This window comes from Melanostigma gelatinosum (assembly GCF_949748355.1).
Source record: "Melanostigma gelatinosum genome assembly, chromosome: 9".
Classification (NCBI taxonomy): Eukaryota; Metazoa; Chordata; class Actinopteri; order Perciformes; family Zoarcidae; genus Melanostigma; species Melanostigma gelatinosum.
Window position 1 is genome coordinate 11,340,145 of NC_136642.1, and position 23,599 is coordinate 11,363,743.

Below are 23,599 nucleotides of genomic sequence, written 5' to 3' on the forward strand. Positions count from 1 at the left end.
AGAGAAAACAGGCAGTTGATGTCAACAAAAGATTTTAGAAAAAATCTTTCAGCAGTATGTAAAAAAAACAGACAATAAATTTACTCTTGTCCTGCAACCAACTCATTGGAGACAATATGGAAAGCACTTTACCGACTCGGTTCTTTCTAGAAATAATAACACCCTTTTATTTAACTGTCTGGCTGGAAATAGTATGAGCAGTCGATCCTACTGTTGGGTGCTGGCAACCTTCTTATATCCTGGCATAAAAACTACATGAAACATTTATCGATTAAAAGAAAATGAAAGGACTGCAGTACAGTTAGGGTGTGTTAGATGTTAATGTCCAGGAAGCTGACTGCACACTAAAGTTAGAATGGATCAGGTAGACATTTAAGAGCCTGTAATATGATCTGTTACACCAACAAACACACACATTATTATGTTGTATTTATTTGTATTTGCCCTGTGTAAGTGTTACCATTAAATAAAAATGTCTACGTAGATGTCTATGAAAGGAGGGGTTGGCAACACGTAAGTGATTGATGGTGACGTGTGAGTCAATGCTGATGTGGAGATTTATTAGGAAGCAGTGAAACAAATGAAAAAAGAGACCCACCGGAGTAGGTACTGACTGAGGGAGGAGGCCTGGCCCTGGATGTGGGGAAGAGGAGTTGACGTACCAGGAAATGTGGGTGGGGAAGACTGGTAAACTGGGCAGCATGATGGTCTCCCTACCTGCAGTCTCTTCTCTTCCGTAGGCGACTAATGCCATACATCTAGAAAGACAAGAGAAGAGAAGAAAGATGTTTAACTCGGAAGAAGTGGGGAAATTGGGAAAAGTTACTGTTCACGTATGGGACAACAGAAAAGAGGACCGTTAAGGGAGACGCAAAGGAGCAAGTTGGGTTTAGGGGCACACATCAAGGCAGTCAAAAGGGGCAAACCAATCCAATAGAGCTGACTACAGACGAGAGAACACAGGGAGATTTACAGAATCCAGTCTGGGACTAAATGAGGGAATAAGTGACAGGTGTGCTGGGAGGAACAGGATCAGGTGACTGGCAAAAAGCGGGGAATGTCAGATTGTGGGGCGGGATTGTCTTCTTTCCTTTCGTAAAGGATGGTCCAGTGTATCCTATGCTAAAGGAGCTGAGACAGGAAGCATTGAAGCACAACAGACAAGCAGATGTAACCCTGTTTTGTTTTTTACAGTGTGTGTGTGTGTGTGTGTGTGTGTGTACATGCACTCACAGATCCTGTGTGTTGAGAGTAAAGTGTATCCTCTATATGTCTGGTCCAGCTTCTTTCATCTTCACCACAGCATCATCACTGTCACTCTGTGACCAGCTCACAATGCTGATTCCCCATTTCTACCAAAATATACTTATACACACATTCATAAAAAAACTACAAGCCCACAACAAATACAATCTTTCTGAATGCAATGGACTCTAATCCCTCTCACCAGACATAAACACACAGATTCATGCATGCATGCATGTACAGACCTGTGTGTTGGTAGATCTGTCCCTCCGGTTGCCAGGGAAACACCAAGATATAAGGCATCAGAATGAGTGGTTCATAGCTCTCCACTTCCTGGTGAACTGTGACTGATGGGGGTCATCGTAAGGTAAAGGGAGGGAGAGATCCTGTTGCGATGGAAACGGTTTCCCGCTGACAGAATCTGGTGACATTTGTGCCGTTTGTTCTGATTACATCATAGTTGACTGGTGTACCACATGATCCTGGACCGGTACAGGCAGGTGATAATGGTGGCCGATATCCAGCATCCACCTGCCCACACACGCGTAAAAAACCACACACAAGCAATCCTCGTGTGAGGTTAGGTCTCCGTTTTTAAGCGTAATGAGGCTGCATGACTCCACCATGCCGACAGAGCAGCAGGGCACGTGGAGGTCAGCAGAATTAATAGGGCCTGGAGAAAAAAACACGAGGAAAATACACCTTTGTGTCGATGTATTCTTTATGTAAAGGCTTCTTTATGCATGTAAGATATGCATCTCATTAGAAATGACCTGGTCAAACTGTCTTGAGGGAACAAGCATTGAGCAAAAATTCTATTTTTGTCAGGTATTTCATTTTAGAGATAAGGGAGACGATCAGAATTCAAATTATTAAGTAATTTTAATAAGTTGGAATGAAGGGAAAGAAGAATGCCTTCCTTAATAATTGCCTAAGGAATATCTCTACAGTAGGTCACAGGAACCATAACATAGACCAGAATGCAAACAGTGACGGTTGAGCATCAGGATGAATACTTAGACGTGAAGCAGTCGGTGTCTTCTCTAGACAGCTGTCCAAATGGATGTGTGTGGTTCACATTGACGGCATCGTTATAGTTGTCTGAGCGTTGTTGCTCTACAAGTGACCGGTAACTCCTTAAACCAAGGGTCACATCTGGGCAGTCAGAGGGAATTAGAGCATAAAAAGCCAAATGAAGAAAAGAGAGTGATTATTGTTTCATTGCATTTACACCATAGAATGCACAATACCCGATGCTCCTATTCAAAGTTATTTGTGATTTTCTAAATGGACTGCAGAGCTAATGTTAAGTATTATGAATCATAATAAATGGCTTGAAACTTGAAAAAATGTGCGCTGTGTTTGTGATTCTACTCATGCATCTCATTTACATTTTCTTAAATGTGTTGTTTCTGGTGTTACATTGTGGCCATCTATTTGGCTTTTTCGTCAAATGTGTGACAAAATGTTCTTGCAGTCATATTCTTCTGGCAGAATTTGGCTGGGACATGAGCAAAAAATCGATCCCGTTTTCCATTTTTCTTCTGGGTCCTTTTGCTGTCCTCTGCTTGAACAGCAATCCTGAAAGACTAAATGGCTTTCCTGAAAAATGGAGATGGACTGAAAGACAAGTGGAGAGAGAAAGAGATAAGTAGCAAAGAGTCTTTAAAAATGGACACAACCCTGGCCTTAAAATTATAGAACACAATCATGAAAATGCACATAGCACAAGAGATAATGAACGCCCCCAGAGCAGTAAACAACACAGACAACAAACTCATCACATCTGGGCATGTGCTGTGAGCACTGCCGTAGGCTGCCATGGCTTTCACACCTCTCTAACTGTTTTAATTTCACACCGGGCTAAACAATACAACATGATGCCTGTTTTGTGAAAATAAATGAAAATCTATTTCCTCCGAGATCGTGTAAATGCTTTGACTGCTTTCATGCTGAAGCAAATGCACTCACACATGATAAGCCCTGAGAAGATTAGTGTGTGGTCACCTTTGGGACAAACACTGGTGTTAACTGATGGGAAGGCGTTGGACTCAAACAGCTTTGACTCAACTATCACCAATCGGAAAGAAGACCTGAATATCAGGAGTATAGTTGACATATAACAAGTTGTTGTTCGGTTCTCAATATGTTGAATGTGACTCATTATTTTAAATCATGAGGTATGGCCAGTGAGCAGTTATAGAAAAATGATATGAAACAAATTACAAATACTTACTGTGTGGTTCTTTTTCAGACTATTCTGAACTGCAATGTCTGAAGAGTGAAAACCAAGCTAATAACTGTTTAAATGAACAAACTAAAACTTCAACTATATTTCCATGCCTGCTTATTGTGAGCATTCTTCACTGCTAAAACTTTACTCCTTATTCAACTTTGCTAGACCTGCTATGGTAAGATTGTAAACTATCAAAGGAATACACCCAATTAGAATGAGGACAAATGACAAACATGATGCAAATGACGCCAGTCAGCCTTGTTGACAGCTCGAAGAATAAAGTTCTCACAAAAGTGCAATTTGCAGTGTGTTTTTGGCCTATCGCGGTGTACTCAGCCGAGTCAGCGTTATTGTAGCAAACATTCCGTTTTCTAAAGGTTAAATGTTTATCCTGTTCTCCATCTCAGCTGAGAGTTAACTAATGTATAACCTCGGCAGCTCAAAACTCATAAAATGAGCTTGAGACAGTATGTAGTGTCCAAATCCTAATTATTCAGTGTGAAAATTGGTTACACTGAATGAAAGGTAACCCATCTGTACAGCAGGAATTAGTTGAATAAACATTATGCAATTATGCATTGGACAAATTTCCCCTTGGGGATGAATAAAGTATATTTCTATTCGAAAAGTTTTATTTTATTGATCAAAACCTCGCACTAGCAACCGCAAAACCCAAAATCAAACAACAAAAGTAAAAAAACAGCAACACAGAAAAGGTGGAAGCTGTAAAGTTAGAGATATATACTTTATTAATTTTCTCTGATAAAATAAAAATTACAAAATAATTTCAACCTCAAACGGCACTTTCCTTGTTCAAAATGATTTAACCTATTGTTCATACATATATCATAATTGTCATGACGAATGAGAATAATAATATAGTTTAGTAATAGTAGAGATCAGCTATAACTGTGATTAATCATAATGGTAGAAAAGACGAAGCAATACAAAGCTAGATTTCGTTAACAGCATACTATACAATATTCCAAGCGTATGTAATTCAGTATTCCGGCCACAGCGTGTCGCTATAAGACAGTTTTCTATATTTTCTCCAATGGGTAGGCTTGTCTCTTTCCCATCACACCATTATAATTCCTCTCAGATATACTTCAGTATTTCTGTCGATGTTTTATTTATTTTACAAACAGCTGTTCCTTCATGGCCATCAGTCCTTTGTAAAGGTATATTTGTGTTCATCCACAGTCCACCTTGATCTGTTTTAAAGCAGTGAAGTCCACGTACAGCGCTGTAACAAGTCCATACCCAGATTTTCACAGTTATTCCCTCAGAAATATTGTCAAGATATCTGCAACGCCTCCTGCTGTCTTCGGTCCCCAGTGACAGCAGCGTTCCCTGCCTCTTATTGAAGTCCATTTAAGAGAGAGCACTTTGGTTGTCGAGGTGTGTGTGTGTGTGTCCGTGTGTCCGTGCGTGTACACTGTTCCTGTGTCTGCGTGGCAGTTTAAGTGATCGAGCAAGAAAGTGGGGTTGAGTGTATTTCTTTACACAGAATACATTCATGATAACAGTGCGTCGTTTTGGGACCGCAAGCGAAGAATGGCAGTGAGTAAGGTCTTCTTTCCTTCATAAAGGGTCACAGACACAACCGTACAACCGTGAACAAATATGAATCACACCAACTTATAATCACATAGCTCGACAATTGTTGGAGTTTAAATTCAATTGAATTACGAATGTAAAAATCAACATTTTAGTCATTTTAAGGATAAATATTTATCAGAGAATTAAAGCAAAACAATAGATACTACAGCATCCCAGTCAATCTGACTCCACTGATTTCAGACAAGCAAAATAATAATCACATCATTTATTATTGATGGACAATGTTTCAACTGTTATTGTACCTGAACACTCACCAAATGTGGAGCATCATGTTTATGCAAAGCTCTGTCTTGAAGTGTTTCTTCAAAATTAATCAGCCAGATTGAAATGCCAGTTTAATAAATGTTTGTGTTGTAATCTCTTCCAACCCAATAGAATGTAATATATTCTATCTCCCAACAACCATTTCAGTATTAATGCACTTGATACAACTATTTTTTTTCACAAGTAACAGAAATGAAATAAAATCAAACTCTTTAAAGTCTAATTTCAGTACAGCGAACCTACAAGTACACATCGGTTCAACCCAATCTGTAATTCAATAAATGCAATCGTAAAAAAGTCCTTTTGTAGTTGTGTTACGTTATTTCATCATCTGCGACTGTCTTCTCTGTCACAAACAGACGTTATGATGACTCATGCCCCTCAGTGTCATACCAACTTATTTTAGCTTCATCTGTAATTCGTGTAGTTCAGTGAACGGTTAAGTTTCTCCAAACTGAGAAGTTAAAATGTCACAACTATGCATTAGGTCACGCCCACAAAAGATAAGTCGTTTGGATGAACATTTTTTACAGTGTGTCTACATTGCTTGGCAGTGCATTGAGTGCTTGGCAGTATCGGCTTTAGTATCATCTTGTGGGCTACTACACACAATGTCTTTGTGTGAGTGTAAATAGGGCCTGCATTGTAAAAGACTGTGGATTTACGTTTGTGCTGTGTTAACTTGTATTGCGTGGATGATGCGTCAATATAAATTGTGTGTATGTGTGTGTGTGTGCAGTACATGCCACTAGTTTTTCTTTCTTTTCTTTTTTTTAAATATCTTGGTCGTATTGATTGAACTTTCTGTTAAAGGGATGCTCGTTAACACACAATTAGCATTCAGATAGAAAATACATCATAAGGATAAAAAGTCATGGTCATTAATTCCTGATGAAGGGAGAGAGAGATCGGGAGGAAGGAGAGAGAGAGAGAGAGATCTGGAGGAAGGAGAGAGAGAGAGAGAGAGCGAGAGAGAGACAGAGAAAAAGAGAGAGATATAATAAAAGGCCCTTTTCAGTAATTGGAGTGGTATCCATTTAGGAGCTCTGAGTTTATATAATTATTCCTCGTTATTTCTCCTCCTGTCTCCTTCCCCCTCCTCATCCTTTCTACCTCCATTTCTCACCCTCTTGACATTCTTCCTCCCCCTCACACCTTTTAGAGTCTCCATTTTTCTTTTCCTCCCCTTGTCAAGGAAAGCGCCCCAAAGTCCTTAACACGTCTCATCGCTCATACTGGCCCTCCATCTTAATCCTATTATTTCTCCTCATAGTCCCGTCTTCTACCCTCCCTCATGGAGCGCTACTTTCAGAGGATCACCTCGCGTTTCTTTCCTCCTCCCTCCCTATTTTCTTTCCATATTTGTCCTCTCCTGGTCCTCAGAGCTGTCTTCAGCAGCTAGAAGTGCAGGTGTTGGTGCTGGGACTAGCCTCCAGGCTCCCCTCTGGGCTCAGAGTTGGGGGCGACAGAGGGGACTCCAAGGCCAAAGTAGGAACCTGGGATGGGGACGGGGCTGGAGATGCGACCTGGATTGAGGAAACTGAAGCTGGTGCAGCGGTTAAAGACGCAGCTGGGGATATTGGGACCACAGCACCTCCTCCGAAACCTCCTCTCCCGTCCCTCGAATCCCTCTCTCTTAGCAAGTGAACCAGGGCGGCGTGCTGGGCACTGAGGGTGGCTGAGAGGTGGGCGGGCAGGGTGTTGAAGCTGGCGGTAAGCTGCTCCACCCGCTGCTCCAGGGATAGCATCTGACGCTCCAAGTCCTCACTGCGGTCGTTGAGCTCTGACATGAGCTCATACATGACGCTCTGCATCTGTGGAGAGGAGAGATGACTCAGTGAACACAGAGAACTTTGAAGACGGGAGACAGATTGCTCATACGTAAACAGCAGTATTACGATGGTTGCTTTGTTGAAGCTTGTTTAAAGAAAATGCATTTGGACTGAATAAGAAGAGACAATAAAAGGGGTTAGAGTATGAAGGAAAAGTGGGAGGAGGGGCAAGCCTGAGGCTGGGGAGGAGTGAGCAAGACAGGGAGCAAAAAATGTCCAAGAGGGAGCAGAAGCTGGAATGAAGAGGAGGCTGGAGGGAAGCCTCTGTGTGGGCGTTATAACATTGTGAAGAAAGAGAGAGGAGAGCGAGATTGAAATGTCCCTGCCTTGCACATCCTGGCCTGCGTAACCATGGTAAACGCACAAGTGGCCAATTGAGACGGAGTCGTTGAGATGGTGTAATTGCAAAATATTTGGTGCTAAAGGCATTGCTCCTAGAAAAGACACAAATACACACCCTCACTCCATCTTTTTCTCCCTCATATTCACTCACTCCCTCTTCTCTTTTCACACACACACACACACACACACATTCTCACTCAAACACCCACACGGTAACAGAAAAACATGAGCACCCCCTTCCCTCCTCTCATTTCCTCCTCGCTCTCTCACACAGTCATCCCTGTTTTAACACTTGTTCCTGTTGCTAGGAGACACAAAGCCACGAAAACGGGCAGGTCATCATTGAAACGGAGGAATGTTGTGATATATGGGGGGGGGGGGGGCAAAGGCATGCTTGGTATGGTTACATTTCCTACATAAATGAAGAGCACGGATGTGTACGTCAGCTGTGTGGGTGTGTCTCACCTTTGAGAGGTCCACTAGTGTGTTGGCCTGATCACTGAGTTTCCTCTGCTCCATTTTCACACTGCGTAATCTGCAAACATACACATTAAATACACAAAGTTGAAACGCAGTAAATACACGGTGGTCACTCCGGAGAGCTAATCCCTCCAGGTCCAGACACTGTAGAGCGGTCGCTTAATTCCGCTTCATTTCTACCTGCAGCGTGTCGCTGAATTTGAATATACCAACATAGCGTGCTCTGAAACTGTAATTTTGTAATGCAGGTGAAACTATAAATTGAATGTTGAAATAAAACGGAGACATTAAGCTCTAGGGTAAGTGAACAGAGTATTTTAAATATTAAGAAACCTTAAGGGGAATAAAGCCCACAGGGAAATAAACTAAATGGAATGAAATAAGCTCAAATAAAATAAATCATCTTTCTTCAGTCCAATTAAAAGTAGGACGTCGCCGACTCTCAAAACACAATATAATAATTACTGAACTAAAGGTTTAAGCTGTGTTTTCATAAAATAAACTCTGTGGCTTCCTCCAATATAATGAAGTGTGAATTTTATGAGGCTGCACCTCCAGATGAACATGTCCCCCTTTTGACGCTAACAGGGTTGAACAGGCAAATGTACTCGAATTCCCCCAAAATCACCCTGTTACTGTGTTCACAGAGCCAGCCTCTTAGCCACAGTCCACACGCTTCAGGACGAGCCTTTCTATGTCACAATTAAAAGAGTCTTAGGTCTCTTGACTCTGGCTTTTGAAGGCACTTGTTCTTAAGTCTAGACTGAACTGTTCCAGATCAAAGGAGCAAGCAGCATAAAAGGGACGCGTGATGCTAGATGGAGGATATACAGAAATCTTTGAGTAAGACCAGCTTTAACAAGACAATACCCTTGCGGCCATTCAAATACGACCAAACAATGCTCTGAAGAAGAGAATTGTAAAGCGTGATTGAGGTCGACAGTATGTATTTGTATCAACGACACTTGGAAGTAGAGATGATAGCTCTAATCATCACAGTACACAATGTACTGATTTTTCAGTCCCACAATTATATTTGCCTGAAGTGAACCTTCCCTTCAGTAGATGATGATTCATTTTGTGCATCTGTGTTTGTGTGTAGAGATTCATGCACTTCATCTGATCATCAGCGTTGATTCAACTTGTGGGTGGATAGAAAGTACGGCTGAATTCAAAGGCTTATGTGCTTGTGTGTGTATTTGAGTGTGTGTGCGTGTGTGTGTGTGTGTGTGTGTGTGTGGGTGGATGTAAGGCGTGGTCTTACTGATGTATAGCCTGGAGGAACTTCCGCTGGTGTTTGCGGACTCTGCAGTGGTCGATCTTTTTCGCCATCTTGGTGTGTTTGTAGATGAGCCAGGTTTCCCGCAGCACGTTAGCCGCTGCATTCTTTATCTGCTCGCAGACAATAAACACACAGACACATTGTTAGCAACAGGTAGTCCTTGGCAGCATGTTTGAGAACAGGGCTGGGCAAACCTGTTTCAAAGAGAAAGAGAACAAGGCTCTGTTTTCTGTGGCCTCAGCCATGTTCTGAAGGGCCCTTTTCGTTCTCTTTCAGAGAGGTTTTCTCAGTCACTCTCTCTTTTTCCATCCATTCTCCGTTGTCTCCTTGCAAAGATTAAAAAAACAAAAAAAAAACTATACCATTTGTTTCGTCTTGGAGGCTGCCCTCATTCCCTCTGTCTCTCTCTACACACACCGGCTTGCTTGCCAGTGCTTTTCATGCGTGCATAAACAGCCTTCTCCTTAGGGAGATTTGGCAATGAGAACCAACAGGAGTCTCTCTCACTCACACTCACACTCACACACACATACACACACACACACACACACACACACACACACACACTTGCTCTCTTTATGCCACATTATATGTTAGACTAACTCAAATGGGCGTCATTATCTTGGCTGGTTGAAAGTAATTTACGACCGTAACACCGCAGTTCATTAAAACCAGTGATCTTCCATTTAATTATGGCAGCAACTGAAAGAAACAATGGTGGTATGAGTAGCTGCTCTTAAACTAGCTGTCAAAGACAATCCTCATCCCTGGAGAATAGACATGTTAGAGAAAGAGCCTATGTAATGATGTTCACTCATGGAAAGCCTGATCGCCATCAGAGTTAAAAACAAGATGGGGTATTTTTCTCCGGTGTACTGGTCAGACATATGCTTCAGTTGTTTTTCATTTGTCCCATATATAGGTGACATTCCTGTGATTTAATAAAAGACAACCAACAATAAAATAAATGTCACTGTAGGCTTCAGGTTGATTTCTATGGACAAGGATCAGGATTCAGTTACATTAATTGATATCCATATCTGCTCCACTATGTTTCATGTACTGTACATCGTTATAGGTTGCTCAGTAATTACGACACAGAGGTCTGACGCCCGGTAAAAAAAACCGCAGGTGAATACCATAGAGAAGCGAGAAGGGAGAGAGAATCTGTGAGGACATGAATCGAATGAGAGACTTCAAAGAGATGCCGAACACTGAACAAAGAACAATTACAGCCCAGTCTGAGGAGCACAAAAGACCCCGGCAGCTTGGCTAATCAGCAACTATCCAACGCAGTCAAGGACTCCTCACACACATACACGCCTACACAGAAACACATGCAGACAAACACACACTATTGGCCACAGATGAAGAGAGTAGGAGGCCCTGGGCCTTGCAGATGTCAATGACGGAGGAAGTCAAACCGAAAAGAGCTGATCCAACATACTATAGATCATATATAAATAGTCATACAGCTCTTAATGACAGTTAACATTATAAACATATTAATTCTCGGCTTTATACGGCTAATCTACTGATAAGATACTGAAATGAAGTATGTATATCTCATGTGAATGAACACGAACAAAATAAATAAAAACGATGATAGAATATGTTCAGTTCACACGCCATGACCAATGCAATTGGGATGTAACGCTATCGGGCTGGAGTATGAGGTCAAGCCTGATATCTCATGTGTGCATTAATAGGGTTACAGAACTCCCAACCATCTAGCCAGGACAGGCACTGACAGAGCTGCAAAGATCCTGAGGAGGCTTCATCCAAATGAAGACATTTGTTCGTGGGTCTACGCTGCTATCTGGACGGTAGTGTTGTATTTATTTAGATGGTGTTTCAACATAGAATTTAGAGTCACAACTGCACTGCTTTAGAGGATATTTGCAACCAAACGTCAGTGATAGTAAAGAGTCAATCTTATCTCTAGTTGTATGGGCCAGGTTACTGAAGAGCACATTCAATACCCTTCATATCTACAGGCCCATTGATAAATTGATATGTCAAATCATATTTGTCAGTTTATTAATCACTGCAGGGTGAGAGAAATATGATGAATGACGGCATGTTGTCTCTGTCCAGCTTGCTCGCTGCGGAAGTTTTCAAACGTCCAACATCTGCAGCAGTATGAGCTGTTGCACTGCCTCAGGCCAATTAATTAGACAAAGCTTCACCCTTAATTTAAAATCAGGAGGACTGCTCCACATGCAAATTACTGATAATATCACATTGTTAGTGTTTTGCAGTTAATCCGCCCCACCACCCTCTTTATTTACCGTATCTTTCTCTATCCTCCTGGCTGTTAATGAAGAAACGGAGGGAATTCCATTCGCCAAAAAACTCAACATAAGCCGCTAAAAAAAACAACAACAGCAGCAGCAGCAGCTATTCCCGGACCATATGGCATGTTGTGCAACCATGTATGGCTGGTTAGGATCAAAGATCTGTTCTGGTTGCTCCCCTACACGGCACACCTTATGGCAGGGACATGAGAAATCTGTGAAGACAAGAGGTTCCCACAACTCAGCATGTTGAGTGGTTGATGTCATATTGTGGATTATAATTGAATCAGTACGAATGGAAACATTACAGACACGACCACATAGAAAATAAAAAACTCTGACGCGTCTTTGTTGCTTAAACTAAAAAACAAAACAAATCCTGGATTTTTTCCCCTTCATTCTCCAAAGTGATGGAGACAGTTTTCTGACATGAGAGGCAAAGCCGAGGCACCTAACCCTTACATACCACCCCGGAGAGCCTTGATGACCTATGTATGCAATTAGTAGCCTGAGTAGGGGATGTAGTGCGACAGTGGAGCAGAAAACATAATCAAACAGATCAATTACCATGGCAACAACCTCCCACCTCATCCATGTGCCACGGCAACATGTCGCCTTGCCTGCTCTGACCTTCCCCTCACGGACATAATGACACAGGGAAGAGACGAGGCACACGCAGACAAGCAGACATGGTCACAGGACCATGAGTGCACTAAATGATAGTTGGCTTCCACTTAGAGTATGTATTTCGTGCGTCTCTTGAATGGGGTCAGAGGCAGGGCTCCATTCAAAATGGTAAAAAGAGAAAAGTGTCAGAGAGATGTGTAAATGCCTTCACTGAGTGTCAAATACATTTTAGTCGCTGTCACAATGCGTCCACGCCTATAATAATCCATTTCGCGTGCGTGTGAATTAAAAGGCGGTCGGATAGAAGTTATTTTTACTGCGTGGAGAGAAAGCTAGCTTCGTAGGAATCTTCGGGGGGTTAGATTGCTCCCATTTGGCTAATGGTGTAAACATTGGAAGGCATTGCAGCACCTCCTCCTTGGCCAGAGCCCAGAGTGCACTCTGAATATTCAGCGGGCGAAGTTCTCAATATGCCACAGGGACTTCTAAAAGTGCTCTGATTTAACCAATCGTCCAGAGTGCAATCAGAATACACATTTGGAGTGCCAATTTATAGAAAGACGTAACATCTTCAACTTTGCAAAGCGGCTTAAAAAGCTTGAAATACAAATACTGACCTCAGAAACAGACATATTAACACAGTGAATTGGCTTATGGCTTCAACGAATGGCATCTAATTGGCATTGTAGTGCTATCAAAAGGAAAGACAAAATACTCCACTCCTCTGACTTAGCGCCTACAGTAAGCATGTCCTGCTTTTTCAGTGTCGGGAGTGCTCTTTGAATGTGCAAGGGCATGTTCTGACCTGATGAACTTCCAGCACTTCTCTCAATTAACCAATACTTCAGTATGGAGCCACAGTACACTGCTGCGACCAGAGTGTCATCTTTAAAAACAAGTGTCCTGATTTCAAACGTGAGCACTTGCAGCCTCACACACATGGTCGACTTAAGGGCTGTATGAACTGTTCAGATCAAAGGGAAAGGGACACTTCACTGAACACTGCATGAAAATGAACCCTGTGCATTGAATGTGGAATGATGTTTTTAAAGTCATTCTCCTTGATAAGATTATTAGGTCCTCTGCACCCAATCTGCACCACATACGATTTTAAGTTTTCAGCCTTTTCGGGTGCATCTAAAAATCTGATCTGAGGATGAAAGAAGAAAACGCAAATGAAAGAAAGTGAAATATTTTGAAGTGCGTCTCAGAGAGTGTCAAAAAAACACCACACTCATTTGAACTAAAAATGATCTGTGCGGTACACAGATGGCAAAGGAAGTAAGTTTTATTGCGGTTTTAGGACTCAACCACAACCAACACTTTTTCTTACATGACACACATGTAAAAATACAGACAACAATCTCAAACACAGACGTCATCGACGACAGCGGCCACTGGATGAGAGCGACACTGATTGGCATTTACTTGACATTGTTAGTAATCCTTCAAATGCTATTTCATGGACGTAGAAAGCCAGGGGATGTGCTTTTGTGTCTATTTGTGTGTGTTTGTGTTTGTGTGTGCATATACAATGACGGCAGGATGTAAAGTCTATCGTTGCATTATTCATTATAAGGCGTAAGTGATTTTATTCTCTTGTTACGATGATATGGCGGAGAATGGCTCCAGCCATGTAAATCAATGTGCAAACAACAGCTTCAATGATTGCTCTTTCAGTAATAGAGGGCAGGAGACAATTACCACCGCATAAACCGAAACCCTTTGAAGGAAATGTCACGAAGGAGCATGCTGCATTGTGTTGAATAAAACTGCTGTATGACGCCTTATTCAGAGAGTAGTTTACTTGATTGAGGAGAACATTCCCTTTAAAATGTATGGTATGATCTTCTCATTGATCTCGGGAGTGATCAAAATCAGTTTGAGCTGTATTCATGCAATAAATATCATTGCAATTACTTCTAAAAGTTACAAAAAACATAATTTCCATTTAAAATCTGTTTTCAGAAGGGGAATTAGTGTGAGGCTGGTCCTTCATAAATATTTACAGTCACAATAACCAGCTACGGTGACAGAAATCCAACCAACCAGTGTCAGTTTTACTGTCACACCTGGACACTGTAAGAAATTTGAGTAAAAAACTGTAGTTAGTAGATATAATAAAAGTGTTTAATAATTCATAATTAATAATTCATAGTTAGTCATAATCATAAGGGTTTTGAGAATGCATAATTAAGATAAGCATAAGCATAAACATAAACATGCAGAAGCATGAAGCTTCTGCCAAGTTGCAGAATACACTTCTGGAAGGTAGCCAATAGCAATTGAGATAGACGGAAGGGGAGGTGTGTCAAACAGGGGTGGGAGGTTTAATTGAAGTCTTTTTCTCTCTCACCTGGATGCTCGCAGAGAACAGACGTGTTTTTTATATCTGAGGAGCTGAGTAGAGTTTTTTGCAAATGGGGTTTTATTGTTTTAATATGTCATAGGAGTACATACTCCAATGTATAACTGTAATCGTGCTTACATCAGTGGAATTAAATTCCTTATAATTGTGAATCAGTTTCGGTAATGTTTTTAGCGCCGTGTGTCTGAAAAGCTATCATTCCACGTGGCTAGCCGGCTACATTTTCATGGTGAGGAGATTTTAGCCTCAACAAATTTGGCGAACCCCAGATGGGACAGTCTTGCCGGCCTCGCTGTGTGTGCTGACGGCGGCATTAGTCAAGCAGACAATCCTGGGCCCACAATATCGGTCGGCAGAGCCGTTTCATGAAATCTGTGAGTTAGCTATTAGGAACCTTAGGGGAATCTCTGCTTGGCTAAGCGCTGCTAACGGCTAACGCTCCGTTGCCGGTGGGTACGTTCCACGAGGGAGGCCATGTTCCACTGAGGTAAGTACGATTTACTGTCTGAAGTATGATGAACTTAAGGGATTAGTCAAGAGTATAAGGATCCTAAGAATTAATTAAAGACGGACAGTGTAAGTAAATCACCACATTGGAATCAAACAAGCTGTGGTACGGGCGAAACTGCTTTGCTCATGCTGGGAGCCTCCTTCGGCCCAACATAAGTATTGTTAGGCCTGCAGATAGCTAGTTTAAAGCAGGTATGTGACTTGGCGGACTGAAATATCTTGGCATTCCGGCTTAGGGGTGCGATCCTTTGTTGTTGTGGCCCAAGAATTTTCGGGCTTTGAGCATACGCTGCTTAGAGAGCTAGGCTAGCGGGAGTTAGCTTCTGAGGCCGCAGGCTCCAGGAAAAACACTCTTGCTAGCTTTGGCTGTGAATATAATTAGTGGATCATGTGGGTGATTCAGAGACGTAGAATAAGGGCTTTGGTGAAACTAGACAGACTGGGTGAGTGGTTTGTGGCGTTGGAAGTGAATAACTCGCGTTTCATATACGTAACAGTGAGCTCGGGTCCGGATGAGCTAAAGCCCGTTAACCGGAGGTTTAAGGGTTAATAAAACAATAATACGTGTGACTAGTCTGTGTTTTAGCAGCGTGGAAATACGTTTAAAATGATGACTAAATAAGTCCAATAATACGTGTGACTAGTCTGTGTTTTAGCAGCGTGGAAATACGTTTAAAATGATTGATATTGCATGACCGCGCTGTGGGGAGCTAACGCTAGCTACGTGTAGCTCCGGCGTTGCGGTACTATGTATGTAAAATAAGTGCTTATACAATAAAATAACGGCTGGATTGAGAGAGGAGACAGAAGGCGTATGAGTGGAATTAAAGTGTGGGATTTTGGTGATACTTGTGTGTGCGTACGCTTTATCAGAAGCTCCGTTTTTTCGTTAGCATTGCGGATAGCATATCTGTAAAAAAAAGCCGGTTTCATGACAACTTCCGGTTTGGCGCAGAACAACTTCCGGTTCGGCGCAGACGGCAAGGCAAGTTTATTTATATAGCACATTTCAAAGTGCTTCACATAAAACCATTAAAAGCATCAGAACATAAGGCAAAAGAAAAGGAGATTTAAAAACAATTAAACAGAAGAAGGACTAACTGCAGGTAACCGTAAAGAAGTGTTTAGAATCTGAATTTTCAGAGATTCATTGTCTAAGAGCTGTGAGCTCATATCCTGACCTTAGTTTTAATTAAGCATTATAACTTTAGTCGTTGACTTTGGTTTTAGTTCAGCATTTTAACAAAGATTAATGGTTTCAGTTGTGTTTCTTCAATTCTTGAACTTAATTGTGACTCAGTATTGTGCAGACCAGAGTGTAAGTGCAGTTCAACAGTTTGACTTACATTGGTATTTCTGATTGAATATCTTTGAACACAGTTATTGATTTTTAAAGTTGAATTTAATATTTAATTGATTAATTATTCATTGTTTTTTTAATTTCATTTTACTTCCAATTTTAAACCTTTCGAATTCTGATTTGGAACTGGATTGTGATCGTGATTCTGATTTAGATGTTGAGTTTGATTTCGGAATTCTAGCTTCAATTTTGGATTCGAGATTCCTTCACATATCCAGTATTGACTAATTTTGGTACATTTACTAATTTACACAGTTCCTAAGAATCAATTTTGACACGGACGGCGCAACATATTTGAGAGATCGTTGACCTCTCTTACACTACAGACGTATGCTAACATTTACTGCTGAACTTTTGGCAGTTCTGTGTTTGTTTCAGTCAAGGTGCGTGGCTGAGTGGGTCCAGATCTGGGAAGTGGAGCAGCGGATCCCAGTTTTGGAGTCAGCGGCCACACGCCATACAGCACAGAGGGTGAGTTGACTTTGATTCAGGTGATGACAAGCATGCACATTTAATACACACATTTGAATACTCCTAGGCTGCATAATGTTTACATTAAAGAAGCAGAGTAAGGAAGTAGGAACACTGGTAAGAAGACTAAAATGTGAAGTAAGAGAAGTAGAATGCATCAGAAAAGATTTGCAACAGCAGATAGAGGAAAGACGAGCAGAAAGTAAAGAAGACGAGGATATAAAGAGCATGCAGCGGCGGCTGCTGAAACTTCAAATAGCAGAGGTCGACAGAGAATTAAATAGAAAAGTTCAGGCCAAGAAACAGATGATAGCAGCAGAAGCCCAGCAGCAACAAAATCCAGCAGTACCAGCCCCCACGGTGGTGTACAATCAGCCCCCACCACGATGCAGAAGTGGTGCATCCAACAGAGGGGAGGTGTGTCAAACAGGGGTGGGAGGGGTAATTCAAAGTCTTTTTCCTCGCTCTGCCTCTCACCTGGAGGCTCCCGGACGACAGACGTGTTACACCGGAGGAGCCGAGCGAGGTTTTTTGCAAATGGGGTTTTATTGTTTTAATATGTCATAGGAGTGTACACTCCAATGTATAACTGTAAATGTACTTACATCAGTGGAATTAAATTCCTTATAATTGTAAACCAGTTTGGGTAGCGTTATTATCGCAGCGTGTGTGTCGACGGCACAAAGCCGGCCACATGGCAGTCACATGTGCTCTGGCCTTCTCTCTTGTTGTGAGGTAAAATTCTTCCATAACAACACCATGAGCTGCTCGTTAGAAAAGTTAGGAAGTTGAAACAGCTAAAGGACTAAATTAATTAACCTCTCCCACGTTTCCATTTGTTTAGCAGCATGGACAGAAAACTTGACCAAACCTACTGAAACAAGAGTCTATAGCCATGTGAGTGACTCTGTTAGGCTTGAGCTGTATGCAAACATCAGCATGCTAAAATGTGCTCACAATGTTAACATGCTGATGTCAAGTAGAAATATTTACACCTTCTTAGTTGCTATTTAGCTCAAAACACAAAGTGCAGTCGAAGGGAATTTCATTGCAATCCATCCAACAGTGAACAAGATGTTTCACTAGAAGCCAAAGATGTCCACTTGTTGGTGGCCCAAGAATAAATGTCAGGGAATTACCAAAGTCATTAGGATTCATCCTCTTGAAACCACAAATGCAATCGTTATCATGCAATCCATCGAATAGTTGAGATGTTACAGTCTGGAACCAACGTGGTGGATTGACTGACCCACCATATCTAGCATTGATTAAAAAGTAAAAAAGTCTATTCAACGTTTCTGTCGATATTTTATCCACAGTGAAGTCATTGATAACCCTACCGCGTTCAGTCACCCAGATACCCTGCTGCCATAATGTACCCTACATATTTGATATGGGAGCTATTTTTAAAACTTGGAACTTTCAACTGTATGAAAAATTAAAGAGAACCACAGGAAGGAGGGACTGAGTGATGGAGAGGAAGAGGCAGCGAGGGGGCAAGCACGAAGGGAAGGAGAGGGCAAAGGATGGAGGAGAGGAGAGAAGGTGACAGAAAGAAAGAGAAAGAGATAGAGAGAGAGAGCGAGAGAGAGAGAGAGAGCGAGAGAGAGAGAGAGAGAGAGCGAGAGAGAGAGAGAGAGCGAGAGAGAGAGAACGGGATTTACTGTAAGAGAGACAAATGTCAGAGGAGAGGGGAGGTGGTCGGGTGGAGGGATGGCCATGTGGGAGGAAAAAGATTGTCGATGGGAAGATAGAGAGGGACGGTAAGTGAGGGAGCAGAACGGAGAAGGTGAGAAAGAGATGACCTTTTATTGCCTTCACTCACTCAAATAACATGGCACTCTGTCACAGCAATACAGGGTGATAGTGTGATGTAGTAGTGGGGAAGGGTGAGGGAGGGGCAGTGAAAGGACAAGCCGCTCTCAACCGACAAAATAGAGTATAAATTCACCCAGCGGACGATGACACATACAATAAAAACACACAAACCAGTTTTATAAATACGGTTCTGTTGGAGTCCCAATAGTGGTGCACGCAGAGAACGTGTGCCTTCTCTGTATATTCATTCATTCACACCACACAAGCCTACACACCCTCTTGGTGAGTTGCGTGTCCATCATGAAGTTGTGCACGTGTTTCTCGGCCTTGGTCAGCTCCAGCTTCCTGGCTACCACGGCAACCACCAGAGCCGTACAGCCCGCACCCTGAGAGAGTGGAGAAAGGGAGGAAGAGGAGGAGGAGGAGAAAACCGAGCACTGAGTCAGTTAAGAGGACGAATTGGTAAATTGGTAGCTTTCGGCCGGGGAATTAGCTCAGATGATTGAAGGGAGTGAGGACAAATACGAGGAAGGGAGCCGTATGACAGAAGGAGAAGTGAATTGGAGAGGCGAGAGGATTAAGAGGGATAGCGCTGTTCCACATCCACACTTCCTCATGTTGAGCAGCACGCCAAGTCTATTTTCACTTCCAATCCATCTGGTGTGAGATCCCCTCTATATAGAGCTGAAAAATATCCTCTTTAAAGGAGAAAAACACATCGAAGATTGACACCACCTAATTTAATGTAATTGGATGCTGCCAATCTGAATTACATGGCGTCAGTCTTTTCCTGTCACCGGAGGCTCGAGGCCTGCAGGAAGTGTAAAAGTATGAAACACAGACTGGTTTGTCTGTATTCCAGCTCGACCCACATGGGACATATGGCAAATTAATTTGGGAGAGAGTGACAGCAGTCTCTCAACCAGAAAGACATGCTTGAGAGGAGAAGAGGAGCAGAAACACGGGCAAGAAGACAGACTTAATTAACTTTCCGATTAGACACCGTTTTAAATGGGGCTGTTGAGAGCGCACAGGTTCCTCTGAAGGGGCAAGCACTGAGAGGAAAAAAAAGATAAAGAGTAAATCTATGAGTGGAGAAGCAAGGAAACATGGAGGGCGGTTGAATTGAGGAGGCTAGGGTGCGTGCACACAATAGGAGAAAGATGGAGACGAAGGCAATGTCAATGAGACTTATCTCCTGATAAGTAACAAATTAAGATGAAGTGTGTCAAATGGAAATGTAGGGAGGGAGAGAATAAAAAGATACAAGGAGAGAAACACGGTGAGTTAGAGAGGGACAGTGAGGGACCATGCAACGTTTTCAAGCGTGTAAGAAATAGCCAAGACTCCGTCGTGCAAACTCTTCAACGATAACACAGCTTTCCCAAAAATAACTTTGGCTGGGTTCAGTGAAATGTAAGGCGCAAACAGGCATGAGTGCCCACGTCTACACACTCACCCACTCTATTTGTGTTTATTCAAAAACTATGAATAAAATATGATGGAAAACCCTTTGAGCGTTCATACATGTCTGTGCTTTAGGGAAAAGAAGCCTCGACGAATTGCTTCAGTACAGTGTGTACAAGTGCAGACCTGCACGTATCCAACTGTGTATGCGTGTGCGCTCAAATTTGTCCTCATCGGTCACAAACCGTAGGGGTGCTGATTGGTTTGTCATCGAAGTGTGCTCGAGTTTGTTTGTGTATATGCCGGCATCCATTTGATTTCAGCAGGGTTCCCTGTGCAATCTCCTCAGAGTGACACGGCTGATGATGGCTGTGCCGCTGTGGTTTGTTTCATACGCCCGGGTTTCCCTCGCTTCCTCCACTACAGCGCAGCCATCTACGAAGCTGTCAGAAAAGGGGGAATCACCCATCTGTGTAACATCCACACACTACAGGTTTAAAAAACTGCATCTCTTTGAGCTTCATGCGGTGGAAAGTACTTTCCCCAAACAGGTCAGCAGGAACACACAGAGAAAAGTGGGAAAGACATTTAACACAAAAAATGTGACATTTAATTTGCTCATTTAGAGAGCGCAGCACAAGCACTTAAGAGGCAGACAAAAGCACAAAATAGATGTGAAATGGCAGCTACTCTACATCTCGTCAACCTTCCAGAACGACAGTATATCAAGAGGCTGCCATCAAACACAAACACACAAACATACGCTATCACTTTACTTTAACTCCTGACCCCATTTGTAATTCATAAGCAGTATATAAACAGCTGATAAAAGGCTTATAACACATAATGGAGCTGTAAGCAGATATAAGACAATGTATAAACATGTATAACTGTGCCTATAAGACATATTATATAATTATAACTGTTTTACTATATCGTCATTTATTATCTGTTTATACACCAGCGTCCATCTTATTATGTTAGCAGTCTACCACCATCCGCCCCCCCCCACAATGACACAAAAACACACACATACACCTGGCCCACCCCCGGTAGCCTCGTGGTATATTCCCTCACTATTGGCCTTCATGTGTTGTCATAGTAACTAAGTTGAGAATTTCCCCTATAGAAACTCATTACAATAATTCACAAGCAAGGAACAAAAAACAACTCATATCCTGTTCTCTGCCCTCGACCTTTCACCCCTTTCAAAAAATTTTATTTTCAATTTTCTCCCCGCTCTGCTTTCCCATGACCTGCTGCCACTGGTCTCCCTCACCTTCTACCTGCATCCTCATTCCCTCTCAGATGATCAATGCAAATTCACCCCTTTTGAAGAGAGCAGTCAGAGTGTGTTTGTGTGACAGCAGAGGAGAGAGTGTGTGTGTGTGTGTGTGTGTGTGTGTGTGTGGGAGTCACAGTAAGAGTGTATGTCAAGCTCTGTGTCAGTGCTGTGTGGAGGATGAGGTCTGTCACAGTGGGCTTGGGATGTTCTGCATCCACCCCCTGGTGTGTGTCATTGTGAGTGTTACATTACAGGAAGAGTTGTACTCCAAAACACAGGTTGGACGATTAATCCAGCAAATGGGGGTCTGTCAGTGTGTTTTTGTGCATGAATTCACACATTTAATGGACTATACAGTAAAGAAAGTAGGTGAGCTGGCAAATACGGGGAGGCTGGACAGACACAGTGAGATATATAGACTCCAAAATGATCTATGTGACTCTATGATCCAGCCAGTGCTGCACACTCGCACTACTGAGACTAAAAGTGAAATAGTAATCACATTAAGTCAAGTACCTTTTTGTGTAAAATATTGGCAGGCTTATGATTTTGAGAGTTATGTTGAGCGCTTTCTGATTTTCCCTCTTGATTTTTCTTCACCAATCATCCAGCACTCATTAAACTGCATTAAGGCAGTTCTACCATGTTTTCTGCTTGACTTCAGGCACACTTTAACATAACAACAGGACTGAGCATGCAAGTCTGGAAATGGAATACAGAAGATTAATGCAGTGATGGTATTTGGTCGTGAAATGCTGTTTTAGCAGCTTTATGGTCAGATTGTTTTTTCCAATGAAACAAAAACAATTCAGAAACTCTAATGCTTGTTTTTATCATCACTTCTTCATCTTTTTGTAGAAATGCCATTTTGAGAAACACATTGATCAGATTGTGCTTGATGCATTGCATGAGTCTGTAATTCAAAAAAGAAATATTGCTTCACAATTAGGTTAAAAAACGACATTATACCCAACTCAGGTGAGCCCCCACTGTGAAGTGTGTAATGATAAAATTGTTTTAACATGTCCTCATTATATTTTCTGTGAGATATGTTGCTGTGTTGTCTGATGATGGTGGACATGTGGTCAAAGTGGGTTGAAGTGTTTCCATCAAGCAAACAGACCGCTGCAACAGTGGCAAAGGCATTGATTTCTGAAATCATTCCTCGTTGGGGAATTCCTACTAAAATATCAAGTGACAACGCTTCTCATTTTGTAAACCAGGCCATTACAGAACTAAGCGCCTATTTGGGTATCGACTTAAGAACACACTGTGCTTACCATCCTGCCAGTGGTGGCGCTGTTGAACGAGAGAACGGTACCCTCAAAACAAAGTTAGCAAAATGTTGTGCTGACACTGGGTTACCATGGACAAAAGCCCGGCCTCTAGTGCTGATGTACATGCGTATGAGGAAACGAACACGCAGCAATCGGAGTCCTTTTGAGATATTGTTTGGTTTTCCTCCTCATGTAGGCACGGAAGCACCCGAGGCACCGCTCCCATCAACCGCCTTCTGCGAACATGAAATGTTAACATATTGTGCACAACTGTCCTCTGCTCTATCTAACATGAGACAACAGGTGGCAGCTGCCCTCCCGAGGCCAGCGGAGGGACCGCTCCACAAGCTGAAACCCGGTGACTTCGTAGTGGTGAAAGATTTCAAAAAGGTTCCAGACCCAGGAGAAGCTTCAGGTGAGCAAACACCTGCATCAAGTGTCAGCCAACCGGCACCACCGAAAGAACCAACGGCGCCATCGCAGGAGGACAAGCAGTGATTGACGGACGGGATCACAACGGGCAGTGGCCGACAGACACGTCGTGTTCTGTGCTAACTGTCTACAACTCATCTTCCAGGCCTTGAGGGAAACGAAGAGGAGAACAACCCTCTTCTTGCCAACATCTCAACGTGTTGCTCATATATCAGAGACTTTGTCTCACAAAAACTGATTTTTGCAATATCAACTGTGTAATTGACTCATGTTTTTCGGTTTGATTTGTTTTATGTTTCTTTCATGATCTAGCTAGGAACAGACCTCTCAAGACAGAGGCAGAATAATCCTCTGGGGTCTGATGAGACAAAGGCAGTCTACCCTTTGTTCTCTAGTCAGTATTTTTACATTTTTACGATGTTTAATTGTGGTTATGTTGTAAC

The 23,599-nt window shown here is 42.3% G+C and overlaps 1 protein-coding gene across 1 annotated transcript in view; it reads right to left on the minus strand.

Moving 5' to 3' along the window:
- Positions 1-6,759: 6,759 nt before the first annotated feature.
- The window catches only part of kcnn3 (potassium intermediate/small conductance calcium-activated channel, subfamily N, member 3), a gene marked incomplete at both ends in the record, with an annotated part of 43,327 nt that continues 26,487 nt past the window's right edge, over positions 6,760-23,599 (minus strand). The window contains 4 exons of the mRNA XM_079274732.1: positions 6,760-7,182; positions 8,008-8,077; positions 9,287-9,414; positions 19,031-19,141. Coding sequence (XP_079130858.1) covers positions 6,760-7,182; positions 8,008-8,077; positions 9,287-9,414; positions 19,031-19,141 — 732 coding nt within the window. The remainder of the gene's footprint in view (positions 7,183-8,007; positions 8,078-9,286; positions 9,415-19,030; positions 19,142-23,599) is intronic.